Raw genomic sequence first — 15,265 nt, forward strand, 5'->3', positions numbered from 1 at the left:
AAGGTAGGAAAGACAGTCTTGAATTGCCTACACACCCCTCTCTCATCCCCCATCAGCTGCAGCATGGTGCAGAGAGAATCTGTGTAGGTCAGTCATGGTGGCTCATGCCTATAATCCCAGCACTTTGGGAGGCCGAGGCAGGGGGATCACCTGAGGTCAGGAGTTCGAGACAAGCCTGGCCAACACGGTGAAACCCCGTCTCTACCAAAAATACAAAAATTAGTCGGGTGTGGTGGCAGGTGTCTGTAATCCCAGCTACTCGGGAGGGGGAGGCAGGAGAATCACCTGAACCCGGGAGGCGGAGGTTGCAGTGAGCCAAGATCACACCACTGCACTTCAGCGCCTGGGCAACAGGGTGAGACTCCATCAAAAAAAAAAAAGAAAAAAGAGAGAGAGAGAATCTGCACTGCAACTCAGTGCTTCCCCGTCATAGTGGAGAGCAACACAGGGCAGAACCCACAGAGGGAGCATTTAGACTAGCCCTAGCCAGAGGGGAATTGTCTATCCCAGTGGTCAGAAATTGAGTTCCAGCTAGCACCATCATCATGGGCTAAAGCACTCTGGGGCCCTAAATAAACTTGAATGGCAGTCTAGGCCACAAGACTGCAATTCCTGGGCAAGCTCTGGTGCTGTACTGTGCTTGGGTCAGCAGACTTGGGATACACAAGACCCAGTGAGACACCAGCCAGGGCAGTTAAAGGAGTCCTTGCATCACCCCTCCTCCAATCCCAGGCAGTACGAATTGCAGCTGCAGGAGAGACTCCTTCCCTCCGCTTGAGGAGAGGCGAGAGAAGAGTAAAGAGGACTTTGTCTTGCAACTTGGAGACCTGCTCAGTCACAGCAGGAGAGCACACTTGGTAGAGTCCTGATGGCCTCATTCTAAGCCCCAGCTTCTGTATGACCTTTGTAGACACACCCTGGGCCAGAAGGGAACTCGCTGCCTTGAAGGGAAGAACCCAGCTCTGGCAGAATTATCTGCTGACTAAAGAGCCCCTGGGCCTTGAAAAACATCAGTTGCACCCAGGCAGTATTTGCTGTATGTCTTGGGTGAGACTCAGAGATGTTCTGGTTTCAGTTCTGACATAGCACAGTCCCAGTGGTGGCCATAGGGTTGCTTGTATCACCTCTCCCCTAGCTCCAGGCAACTCAGCATGGAGAGAGACAGAAACTCCATTTGTGTGGAGAAAAGGGAAGAGAACAAGAGTCTCTGCTTAGTAATCTAGGGAATTCTCTGGTATCTTACCCAAGACCACCAAGGCAGTATCTCTCTGAGTCTGCAAGAGTCACAGCTTTACTGGGGTGCCTCCTAATGCATATATGGCTACAGTAACCACAGACTTAGATCACAAAACTCAATTCTCTCTGAACACTTGGAATGCCTTTCCAAGAAGGACAGGTACAAACAAGCCCACATAATAAATACCTAACTCTTCAATGTCCATACATCTATGAACATCCACAAGCATCAGGGTCACCCAGGAAACATGACCTCCTCACCAAACAAACTATATGAGGTATCAGTGACCAATCCAGGAGTGACAGAGATATGTGACCTTTCAGACAGAGAATTCCAAATAGCTGTCTTGAGGAAGCACAATGAAATTCAACATAACATAGAGAAGCAAGTCAGAGTACTATTAGATAAATGTAACAAAGACATTGAAATAATTTTAAAAAATCAAGCAGAAATTCTGGAGCTGAAAAATTCAACTGGCATACTAATGAATGCATCAGAGCCCTTTAATAACATAATTGATCAAAAAGAATTAATGAGCTTGATGACAAGCTATTTGAAAATATACAGGCAGAGGAGACAAAAGAAAAAAGAATAAAAAAGAACAAAGCATGCCTACAAGATCTAGAAAATATCCTCAAGAGGGCATATCTAAGAGTTACTGGCCTTAAAGAAAAGGTAGAGAGAGATATAGAGGTAGAAAGTTCAGTCAAATGGATAGTAACAGAGAACTTCCCTAGAGAAAGATATCAATATTCAAGTTCAAGAAAATTATAGAACACTAAGATTTAACCCAAATAAGACTATCTCAAGGCATCTAATAATCAAACTCCCAAAGGTCATGGATAAAAGATCCTAAAAGCAGCAACAGAAAAGCAACAAACAACATACAATGGGAGTCCAATAAGTCTTGCAGCAGATTTCGCTATGGAAATCTAACAGGCAGGAGAGAGTGGCATGGAAGTGCTGAAGGAAAATATATTTTATCCTAGACTTATATCCTGTGAAAATATCCTTCAAACATTTAAGGAGAAATATAGACTTTCCCAGATAAACAAAAGCTGAGGAATTTCATCAACACCAGGCCTATCATACAAGTAATGCCAAAGGGATTTCTTCGCTCTGAAAGAGAAAAATGTTAATGAGAAACAAGAAATCATCTGAAGGTACAAGACTCACTGGCAATAGTAAGTACATACACAAACACAGAAGATTCTAACACTGTAATTGTGCTGTGTAAACTACCCATATCTTGAATAGAAAGACTAAAAGATGAACCTATCAAAAATAATAACTACAACAACTTTTCAGAACATAGACAGTATAATAAGATATAAACAGAAATAACCAAAAGTTAAAAAGCAGAAGGGGTGAAGTTAAACTGTAGAATTTTTATTACTTTTCTCTGCTAGTTTTTGAAATTAGTGTTAAATTGTCATCAGTTTAAAATAATGAGTTCTGTTATTTGCAAACCTGATAGTAACCTCAAATAAAAAGTCCTACAACAGATACACAAACAAGAAAAGGCAAGATACTGAGACATACCACTGAGAAAATCTGGCAAGCAGGCAAGCAAGAAGGAGGGAAGGAAGGTCACAAAACAACCAGAAAACAAATAATAAAATGGTAGTAGAAAAAACAACTGTTGGAGAGAGAAGAACAGCAGAAACTGGAAGGGAGTCAACTATTGGAAGGTGGGCAGAGCACTAGAGTTTTTAATTTTTTAGGGCATTTAGCCTGAGGGCAGGTCACAGTCATCACTAATATGGGCAGCTAAAATTCTTATGAAAACTTTACTGTCTTATTGGATTAAAGAACCAGAAGACTAGGGGGCAGCCACTGCTGCTAGAAAATGATAGGGGCAATCCTTTGAAAGAGAGAACAAGAGAGCTGGAACCCTAATTCTGCATATACGTTCTTCTGTAATCTCTAAAGCCCAGACCATTCATAACCACTGGATGCTATTCACAATTACTCAACAAGGAAGTAGAAAAACATGATTAATTATCAAAAGAAAAAGATAATCAACATAGAACAACCCCAACAAGATGGGAAGCTTAAGAAGGAAGATGGGCGGCTTCTCTACTGTATTAGGAGAAGAATATAGGTTGCATATAAATGTAGACATAGTAACAGCATGCATACAAATGAGGATATGGTAACATAGGATGCATACGGATTTGGTTTTGGTAGCTAACAAGAAGGTAAAGTTATTCGCTCCAAATTAAGTTTTGAAAAAGGTATTGTGGAGACTTGATCAGAGAAACGTATGTCTGTTGGGCAGTGTTGACAGCCCATTTCTTGGTTGGTAGCTGTGAATTTATTAGAGCGGCACCCATGATCAGCTGGATCCAGTTTCTCATCTGCAAAACAAGATCATAATGTCTAGTTCAAAGAGTGTTAGGAGAATTAAATGAGAGAATGCCTGTGAAGAATCTAGCATAGTGCATCACATAAAGGTACTTAATGTTATTCTGGAAAAACTGTGTCGAGTTCTTTCCACGCCTACAGCTAGTAATTATTTGCACAGCTGCTCTTCAGGAAGTTGCTTAAGTTTCTGGGGCTGCTATATTAAAGAGAAGGTAACTTCAGTGGGCAATCAGCTAATTAAACAACTGCAAAAGGCGCACAAGCTACTAAGCCACAAAGATACCATATAGTGTTTGTAAATTGGCATTAGGCTGCAATTTAGATAGGAGCTGAGGTTTGTGCAGACCACTATTTTTGCAAAGCTACAGAAAGGAAAGTAATTTATTGTAAGTCTTGTACACTATAATCAAACAGAGAACATCTTGTGATAATGCTCCAAATTTCCACAGAAATTGTAAACAGGGAAAAAAAAAAAAAAAACAGGAGCAAATCACTAAAGAAATCTGTTAATCAATTTGAAAAATACGAGACGATTATGTTTTACTTGGGAACAAAGTACAAAGAAAATTGCTGCCAACAGTTGAGGGGTTTTTTTTGTTTTGTTTTTTACTTTTTAAGGAATGTGTTTTGTGGTTGAGAGTGCTATAATTTAAAAAAAATCGACTGTACTATTACTCAATTCTGATAAATTTGAGAGTGTAAAACAGCACTTAAAACCACAAGTTTCTGTTGTGATGTATACTGCACAACTACAAACCCCATGAACAAAATTTTAACTTATAAAACATAAAATCATAGATTTTTAAAGAATGGTATGAAACAGTGATTCACGCATGGAAACCAGGGCCTCAGGTTAGAATCCTAACTTCAAGACTTATACTGCCACTGACTGATAAGGGGCTTACCTTCCCACTGTACAACCAGAAAACTGGACAAAATACATAAAGCAACCAATGAGGTCAACTCTACCATCACTCTGGCTTTCTGCCTGGAGGAAAGTGGCTGCGGGGTGGGAAAGAAAAACCTTCCTTCCCACCCTACATTTGGCTGCAGGGTAGGAAGGAAGAACCCAGATAGAGAACTGTGATAACACTGAGTTGAGGAAAAGGAGAATTCAGAGAGACTGAGGCGGCTGCCTATGTTGGGCAGAGATCTGGAAAGCAGAGCGTTACCCAGAAAAGCCTCCCGCGTCACAGCCACCTTGTATCTCTGGTTCATTACTAATGGGCAAGTAGCAGACACAGTCTGGATCCACTGGACGAAGAGGGTTCACATCTTAGGTGGGATGGAGTAGGATGGTGGAAGATTAGATTGTATGTCCTTATTCAGAATGGCATGCAATTTAACACTTAAAAATTGTTTCTGGATTTTTCCTTTTTCTTTTTTTTTTCCTGAGACAGGCTCTTGCTCTGTGGCGCAAGCTGGGGTGCAGTGGCACGATCATAGCCAACTGCAGCTTCAACTTCCTAGATTCAAGTAATCCTCCCAACTCAGCCCCGCTAGCAGCTGGGCCCACAAGCACATGCCACTACACTCAGCTAATTTTCTATTTTGTTTATTGTTTGTAGAGACAGGGTCTTATTATGTTGCCCAGGTCATCTCGGGCTCCTGGGCTAAGCAATTCTCCTGCCTCAGCCTACCTAAGTGCTGGAATTACAGGCATGGCCACCACACCTGGCCACATATTTTCAAACTGCAGTTGACCACAGGTAACTAAAACCATGGATAAAATAAAAACTGTAAGCTGAATAGTTTCCAGAGCTCCCACAAGGCTGGAAGATATTTGAGTTCTGGTGACCCAGAATGGTTACACCTCAATGATCTCCAGGGCATGCAGCAGAGACCCCAGAAATATCATGCCCCTATTGTAAAGTTAAATTAGGACTAAAGATGACTCCAGGCCGACTCCAACAAAGTTTACAAACAAGCATGAAAAAGAACAAGCTGATAATCAAATACAGTTTACCCTTGAACAATACAAGAGTTAAAGGCATAGCAGTCAAAAACTCCTGTATAACTTTTGACTCCCCTAAAATGTAAATACCAATAGCCTATTGTTGACTGGAAGCCTTACCAATAACATAAAGTCAACTCATTTTGTTTATGTCTTATATACTGTGTTGTTACAAGCTACAGAAAATATTGAATGATACGGAAGAGAAATTACACCTACAGTACTGTACTGATACTTCAAGATGAATACACTGTCTGTAATGGAGGGCAACTACAGCTTTAGACCTCAATCTATAAAGGTACTTTACAAGCAATTTAACTTTTTCTTATGTCATGACTTTTCTCTGCTTCTTGAGCACTTCCAGCACCACCACCAGTAACCTCTGTATGGGTCTCATGGTGTTATTCAAGGCTTATGTTATTGCACTACACATAGTGAAAGATACTTCAGAACGGCAAGAGATCACTTTTATTGCCATATGCAATTTACCGGAGAGATGAACTGCTCACTCAGAGATATTAGTACTACATGGCATTTTAAATGAATACTCACAACACTTCAGCTCACTGCAATAGCAACAGGAGGTGGCTACAAAAGTATGACAGCAGCATAGTATGTACTGTAATTTTATGCAGTTATGATTTAATGCTGCACTCCCCAACCTTTCTGGCACCAGGAACCAGTTTTGTGGAAGACAGTTTATCCATGGACCCCAGGTTGGGTTGGGGAGGAGAGGAGAATGAAACTGTTCCATCTCAGATTATCAGGCATTAGAGTCTCATAAGGAGGCACAACATAGGTCCCTCACATGTACAGTTCACAACAAAAGTTCCCACTCCTATGAGAATCTAATGCCGCCGCTCATCTGACAGGTGGTAGAGCTCAGGTGGTAATAGTCTCTGGTGCTCACTGGTCGCTCACCTCCAGCTGTGTGGCCCCAGTTCCTAACAGGCCATGGGGGGCACAGGACCCCTGAATTTTACATTTGTTTACATTTCTCTTGACTATGAATGGTACCATGTATGATCTGAGTTTGTGAAAGTTTTGATAAATTTTAACTTTTTATAATAGATTTGTATATATTTTACCATAGTAAATGACGAAACAGACTATAGCTATACATATTTTAGGCATTTATGATGTACCTTTTTAAAAATTTAAAAAATGTTCCTAGGTTATGTGTTTTTCTATGAGTATTTTCAAATTAAGTCTCAAAAAATTTTGTTTATTGAAAAAAAAATCTACGTATAAATGGACACACACAGTTCAGACTTGTGTAGTTCAAGGATCAACTGTAAATTGTCTGCCAAGACAAAGTCCAACAGTTTAAGAAAAAAAACAAACAGAATTCAGACACTTGATAATGTAACATGACAATGTAATAATGAAAGAGCCAGAATCCAATCCAAATTAATGCACATACAAAAAGGCAAGAAATCTGACCCGCAACCAGAAAAATATCAGTCAATAGAAATAGATCCAGAAATGACAGATATAATAAGCAGACAGACTCCAAAAGAGCTATTATAAATATGTTCAAAAGATTTAAAGAGAAACATAAAAACAATGAGAAATATAAAAAAGCAGCAAATCAAACTGCCAAAGCTGAAAACTTGAAGGAAACGATTCAAACTGTAGAACAGTGACAAAAAAGCTAGGAAAAAAGAGAGAGATTCTGTGACTTATGCAACACTATCAAATAGAGATGTAATTAGTCTTAGAGGAGGGGGTAGAAAAATATTCAAAATCAATTTTTTCAAAATTTAATAAAATACATAAGCTCATAAATCAAGGAGTGCAACAAACCCAAAGTAGTGTAAAGCAAGATAAACACACACACACAAATCGCACCAAGACACTTCTTACTCAAACTGCTGGAAACTAGTCATAAAGAGAAGTTGGAAATCTTACAAGCAGCCATAGTAGTAAATAAAATTAAAAATAAGACTACAGATCTCTCTTCAAAAACAATACAACCCAGAAGACAAAATACAGACAGGGAAGAAAAACTGTCAAACTACAGTATTTCATCTGTATTTTGTATTTTGAAACCATCTGTATTTTGTCCATTGAAAATGCTTTCCAAAAGGAACGCAAAACAAAGACATTTTTAAGCCAAAAAACTCTAAGATAATTCGCCAGCAGACCTGCTTTACAAGAAATGACAAACTTTTTTGGGCTTTAAAATAACTGATACCAGACTGAAATTTGAATCTACAAAAGCAATGAAGAAATGAATCAGTGGATGGCTACTTCTACTAACGGAAACAGGAAGATACTGGGTGATTTCCAACTGCAGTTAAGTACAGCAGTGAACAAAATCATCAAAAAAAGAAAAAAATTCAGTATACTCAAACTTGATTAAAGTCAAACAACAAACTGAAGAATGTCTATTATTTCAAAACTGATCAGCTGCAGATAAAAATGGCAGCAACATTATGACCCTCTATGCCTGGTGATACAACCACACACCTGTCACTTGGCCAGCAAAAATGTAGCTTTATAAGTTTAGGGCTGGATGCAGCCAGAGCAGTGGACTTGATTCAGGTCGGGGCAAGGAAAACTCATTGCTTTGCTGGACACAAATGGCAGACTTGGTTCAAAAAGGATGGGGAAAATCCATACAACAGCTTTGCTAGCTCTAAGTTGCTAGGCCTAGTTCATGGCCATTGACAGACAAATCAGAAATTAAACTGCGAGTTCCTAGAAGTGGAAGAACCATAGAGGGGTTAAGCTAAGCTCACACATATACCTGATGGATGGCTAAACAAGGAAATAAAAACCAAGGGGTACTGAGGACTGGTTGCAACCTTGAATGCATTCCTCATTCCACATGTAGTTCAGTTGTCTTGTAGTCTCATGATGTCTAAGTATAAACTCTGTTCACATCATTGGTTGGTCACTAAACTACACAGACAGAAAGATGAAGCCAGGCTAAAATAAAAGCAACTGAGCAGAAACATCAGTGACTGCACAATGAGGTGGAGACAAATCACACAGCTGACATCTAAGCAATCCATGAAACAAAAAAAAGAAAAACCGTCAAGAGGAAAAAATATCAGAAAAAGAAAAGAGAATCCTAAGTTGCTAAAATATATTATCTAAAACGTCAAGTTTTCAGTCAAAAATTACCAGACAGGAAAAAAAGAGAAAAGTTTAACAGTACACAGGAGAAAAATAGCCAAAAGAAACTGACTCTGAGTGGGGCCAGATGTTTAACAAATACTTCAAAGCAACTAACATAACTCATAATAATGATTCGAGAAATTCAACAAAGCCCAAGTAGGAGAAATACAAAGAAAACTACATGTAGACATATCATACATTACTAAAACCCAAAGAAAAAAGAAATACTGAAAACAGCAAAAGAAAATTGGCTCATCATGTAAAAGGAAACAACCTCAAGACTACTGGCTAACTTCTCATCAGAAACAATAGAAACCTGAAGGCAGCAGAATGACATATTCAAAGTGGTGGGGGTTTAAAACACCCAAATCAACCAAGAAGTCTATAAATGGTAAACTACATTCCAGAGAAACAAAAACTGAGAAACTTGTTAGCAGACGTACGCTATTAGGAAATACTCCTACCATGCAAACACTAATCAAAAGAAAGCTGGAGTGTCTACATAAATATTAGAAAAAGTAGATTATCAAAGCAAGGAATATTACTAGAAATAAAAAAGGGCATTTCATACACATGATCTTAGCCAAAAGACGGAGAAGCAACTGGGCACTTCATAATGATAAAGGAGTCAATACATCAAGACATAACAATCCTAATATGCAAGTACCTAAGAATGATCTTCAAAATGCATGAAGTCCAAAAGAACTGAATTAGAAAATGCATAATTATGGAGGGAGATTCCAATATTTCTCTCAGTAAAAGACTAAAAAGTAAGAAAGACAGAGGAGGTGTAAAAGTAGATTTGGAAAATCCCTAAGTACTTGGAAACTGAACAGCACAGTTCCAAGTAATCCACTGGGTTAAAAAAAAATCACAAGTGAAATTAGAAAAGTTTGAACTAAGTAGAAATGAAAACCTAAAATACCAACATTTGTAGGAGAATGTTAAAAAGCTTAATCAGTATTCAGAGTGAAATTTATAACTTTAAATGACATTAGAAAAGAATAGTCTAAAGTTAATTATCTAAATTTCCAAGTTCATAATCTAGAAAAATATGTAGAGGGAAAAAGCAGAAGATAAAAAAGGTAATAAAATATAAATGGACAACAACATAGAAAGTCAATTAAGCCAATACTATAGGAACAACAGGAATTCTCTTATATTGCTGGTAGAAGTGTAAAGTAATACAACTTTAGGAAAGTTTAGCAACTTAAAAGTTAAGGTTTACAATACTGTATGCCCAGTCATTGCACTCTTATGTAGTTACTCAAGACAAATAAAAACCTGTCCACAAAAAGACTTACACATAAGTATTCACAGCAACTTTATTCATAATAACCAAACCTGGAAACAAACCAAAGACCCATCAACAAGTGAATAGGCTTTAAAAGTATATACAAAAATAATGAACAATAAACATTAACTAGTGAAACATTCAACAACATGGATGAATCTCAATAATGAGAGAGAATGAAGTATTACACAAGAATGCTTACAATATCTGATTCCATTAAATTCTTGAACTGGCATGACAAGATCAGTGATCATCTGGGCCAGGGTAGGGATGAACTGACTGCAAAGGGATATGGAGGGATACAGACGGTGACGGAATCTCTACCTTGATTGGGATCACAGTTTCACTGGTCAAAACTCAAACTGTACCCTTAAAATGGGTATATTTTATTTTATAAATTATACTTCATAGTAAAGGAATTGTTCGGAGTCTGTCACACAACTTTGCCAAGTAAACCCTTTGGTCTATGAACTGAAATATTTAATTAAAAAGGGCAGAACTAATGACAAAAAACAAAATCTGCTCAGAGTAATTACTACAGTAACATACCTTTCTCCAGAACTTCATTCTGAATTTTCTTCAAGAGTCTCAAGTACTTAAATTAATGAAAACTTCTTAGTACCGACCTAATACTAATCTGAACCACTGAAATAAAAGTTGGAAATCTGCAGCCTCAACAGAAATGGTATCCGCAATTCTGTCCATACCAAGAATTACGTTTCAGAACGAATTCTTACATTTCCTACAAAACTATAATTATTCACTGAGAGAAACTAGAATTAAATATAATGACCTGTCAAACAATTATGTTACCTGTGGCAGAAAATGGCCATCTGGATAAATGAATATAATCTTTGCTTTCTAATGTGTAAATCTCCTTTAGCAGGTGAGAGATTAGATGGAAGAGAATAGGAGGATCAACAATGAATACTTGAATAACAAATGTTTAAAGTAAATTAAAATCATTTTCTTAAGATTCTAAAGTCTCTAAGTTATGTACAAAACTACATACTTCTACAGTATAGGAGCAATTATTTAACTTAGAGGATGATTAATAGTTCACAGAGAAGTTATTACCAGAAAAACACAAATACAACATGATTAAGTACAGTTAATTTACCCACAGCTCTTAAATATAAGCTGTATGTAAATACTGATACTGAGAAATCTTTGCAAGAATAACTGATAGAAGTCAGAACATCATGCCTTCCAATCCATCCTCCATGAACTTCTTATAAAGTGCCATGAATTTGGCCACAAATGCTTCCAAGTGATAAATGGCTTTGCTACCCAGCTGTAGACGATGTTCATAATAAGCTGCCATTTGGGCCACCTCCCCTTTCAGTTGTCCATCACAATTATGTAACAGTTCTGAGAGAAGGCCCTAAAGAAAAATAATTAGTAGTTTAAAAATCATTAACAAAATAGCTAAGCATGCCTTATTTCTCCCATTCACAAAAAGATCAAAGTTAAACATACTCTCTTTTATATATGTGAGATCTTTAATTTTTTACATGAATCAACAATCTTTATCCAAAAGCAAAAACTGTGGTACCTTTTCCATGATGTAAAAATCTTGTGGGTATCAACCACATTCTAAATTCCAAATATTCAACTGCACAAGGTGCAAGAACGTAAGTGTAAAGACACTTACTGCAGCACTATTTATAATAACAATAATAATTTGTAGACAACCTAAAGTTCCACCAATGGAGGTCATGTGTGGAAAAAGTATGATACAGTCACACAACAGAAAACCATTTATCCACTAAACAGAACAAAGTAAATCTATACATATGGTCATGACACAAGATCCATACTAAAGGCAGAAAACTGAGCAGTTTTGTGAAACCATATACATACACATACTTGTTTTTATGTGAACAGAAAAGAGGTCTGTTAAAAGTGGTTACCTCTGTGAAAATGGAAGGGTGGACCTTCACTTTTTTCTTTGTAGCCCCACCCTCCATTATCATCACTGCATCTTGCTCTTTCCTTTATAGCACTTACAACATTCTGAAATTCTCTTACTTATTTGTTCTCCTTTTCACACCACTAGAATATAACCTCACTTTCGGCAGGCTCTCCCTTATTTTCTTCAGCATTCCTCTATAGTGCCTGGCACAATAGAGGTTCAGTAAATATGTGCAATTAATGAGCTGGAGAGAAAGAGGTGATATCTTGATACTGCAAAAAGCCCTAAGATCACATACCCAGCGTCCAAATTTTATAGCTGTAAAAAGTTCAAGATCTGAAATTGGGTTACCTTCATTATTATCTCAGGAGGAATACAATGAGTTAGAAGCTCATACAGCCTTCCACGAACTTCAAGGAGTCTACATAAAACAAAATAATTGATCTTTTGTGAAGAAAATAAGGGGTAATTTTTCCAAGTTCCCACTGTATGGTTTTACTTTATGAATTAACAAACAATCCAATACAGAATTAACAACTTTATAAACTAACTTTATGAATTAACAAACAATCCAGTAAGAAATAACAGTTGTTTCTTAAACAGGTTATCATACGAGGATAAACATATGGAGGCTTCTCCTAACTTCAGTTCATTTTTCAAACAGAACATTTTCAGAACTCTTTTAAAATGAGACGTCTATATTCAGGGTTCCTAATTCTATCAAAACACCATGAAAATACCAGACAGAAATTGAGACTTCATGAAGAGCGAGGGTTGAGCTTATTCACACCATAGAATTTAACAAACTTTAATGACATGTCAAGTAATGTTTTTCTTTTCTTTTCTCCAGATAGATACCTGAAACATCCAGAAAATGGTCATGAAAAGATTAAAAAGTCAACTACATAGGTGACAAAAGATAATACACGCATGAAATATAATATAATGCCACTGCCTAGACTGCACAGTAAAAAAGCGATGTGGGAGGGATACAGAGCTGTCCCTGTCATAAAAGCGGCGGCACAAAGGTTTACAGGTAAGCATGGAACCAGACTAAGTGAACAGGGAACATTCAAGCCTCTGGGTCCTTCATTGTAGGCCCTTCTCATATTTTAGGGAGGGAAAGGGGAAGAGGAGGGAAATGTACATACGACATTTTAAAACAGAAAAAAAGAGAGAGAGAAAGTTCCAAATACACATATCTCAAAGGGAAAAAACTTCTAAATTTTTACTAAAATAACAGTACAGATGTTCCATACCCCAGATAAAAAAGCAGAAGTCAATCCTAAAGACATCAGGAATATGAAGCCCTGGCACATTAAATCTTAAAAAAAGTGGGGGGAAAAAAAAAGAACTAGTATTTTGGGGGTATCTGCTATGTGTAAGAATTGAAACAAATAATTTAACTCAGTACTTACTCTAGCTCGTTTATTTCAGATGAAAAAACTAAGGCCCAGATAGTTTAAGTAACTGATAAAACTGACCACAGCAAAGCATGATTTAACACAGATCTATCTGTCTTACTCCAAAGTCCACACCCTTTCCAATGTCTGTGAAAGTATTTAACATCTTAATTCTGTATTAGGTTCACTACAATACGCTATTAATTCCCCACAACAATGATGCTCTTTTACTGAAACAAACCTGAAGTCCAGAAAGGTCAGGCTTCCATCAAGACTCATGTATTCGAGCCAGCATTTGAATTCAGTCCTGACTCAAAAGCCTGTGATTTCTCTGACATCCCAAGGATAACACTTGATTATTAAAGCACGAATAATAAGTGACATAGGGTATGAAATTATTTTAATATATGCATATAGCTTATTTCTGAAAAGTTGATTCACAATGTAGTTACCTACACAACTGAAGTAACTATACTGTGTGTAGTGCATACATGTTAACATGTATCTTTTGTTAGTCTTATTACTGTTTTACAAAATTAATATATTCTACATTTACCATGTCTGTGTCATTATTTCCTAATAGCTTACAAGTGAGTACAAACTCTCCTGTCAGAGAAACATGGGTATTCTAGAACTGTTCTACTAATAACGGAATGTCCCTAAACAAGTTACTTAATCTCCGCAAATGTCAGCAGCATTTTTTTATCTAAAAAGTTAATATTTTCTCATAGGTCTCTTATATCAATTAAATAACATGGTGTAAGAGCTGACATAATCATTCATGAAATATTCGCTGCTATTCAAATTAGAAAATTATGACTGTTCTAAGACAGATTAAATGAAAAATCAAGACCACAAATATTCCAGCAAGACAAAGGAGTCAGAAATCAGAAGTAATCATTTGGAATTGCGCGGCCCAGTGATCAGAAAGATACCAGACTTGCAGGACTTCTGGCCAGCCCCAAGGCTTTCGGGAATTGAGCAAAATTTCTTTTTATGCAGCACAATGGAATCAATTCCTACAATTGTTAGTATGAACAGGAAATAGGAGCACCTCTTCTTGCACAAGTTCATTTATAAGCTGCCAAAATGTGTTAGGAAAACCAGAAGAAATTTGTAACAGGAAAACCAGAAGAAATTTGTAACAGCAGCTAGAAGAATTAAGCAAAGGAATAATCAAGTAGTTTTAAAAATGCATGTGATAACTGAAAAACATTACAGCATCAAGTACCTAAATCCCTTACAAGTAGGTAAGTTCTACTACTACCAATTGTTCTTCTTTAACATCAGAACAAAAACAAGAAAGTCATCTTCAGTGCAGAAATCTTTTATAAAAGTAAAAGGCCCCTAAGACATGCTTTATTTGAATTCTGTCTCTTTAAAGGGTAAGGTCTCTTTATTGATAATCAACATTTTATAAAATAAAATGAACATTTTTTTTCTAAAGACGAAGTTTCTTTTCTGAGACTACTTACAATGTTTGGTACTTCTTGGAGAAAAATACTGATTTCTTCAACTAAAATAATTGAATTCTGAGAATTCAAAGCAAATCTTAAATGAAATACTAAGTACCCACCATGTATGATTCACTATCCACCTCCACCAATCTATATATTACAATACCTTTGAAGAATTTCTCATAAAAATTAGAATTCATCAGATGTATCATTAAAAGGAGAAACATGGCATATTCCTCTCACTATTATTTTCATTAGACCAGGGAAGCATAAGTTCTATTGGCTGTAGCCTCTTCAGTCTATATCCTGAACTCAGTCTATTCTGAACCCTAAAATGATCAACTACCCTCTGTAAGGTCCAAAGATCATTTCTAAGCTCAGAAAGCCAACAAGGATATGAGACTGCGCTTCAGCAAGTCTAAGGAACCTTCTCCATACTCTCCAAAGTTAGCGGGCCTTAACGTCATCATTTTTTATTTGGAGAAAAGCAAACTGTGCTTCTCAATCAAAGC

At 37.1% G+C, this 15,265-nt stretch overlaps 1 protein-coding gene across 2 annotated transcripts in view; it reads right to left on the reverse strand.

Moving 5' to 3' along the window:
* Positions 1–15,265, reverse strand: part of RFC3 (replication factor C subunit 3) — a 197,497-nt gene that overhangs the window by 166,978 nt on the left and 15,254 nt on the right. The window contains exons 8-9 of one of the 2 annotated variants that reach the window (XM_033235464.1): positions 12,245–12,314; positions 9,992–11,362 (exon numbers count right to left, since the gene is read on the reverse strand). The exons of the other annotated variant lie outside the window; for it this stretch is intronic. Of the exons in view, the coding sequence (XP_033091355.1) occupies positions 11,171–11,362; positions 12,245–12,314 (262 nt within the window). The 3' untranslated portion in view covers positions 9,992–11,170. Of the gene's footprint in view, positions 1–9,991; positions 11,363–12,244; positions 12,315–15,265 lie in introns of those variants that run through there. 2 annotated transcript variants of the gene reach the window in all.

The sequence above is a fragment of the Trachypithecus francoisi genome, unplaced genomic scaffold (genome assembly GCF_009764315.1).
Source record: "Trachypithecus francoisi isolate TF-2019V2 unplaced genomic scaffold, Tfra_2.0 Contig01461, whole genome shotgun sequence".
NCBI classification, from domain to species: domain Eukaryota; kingdom Metazoa; phylum Chordata; class Mammalia; order Primates; family Cercopithecidae; genus Trachypithecus; species Trachypithecus francoisi.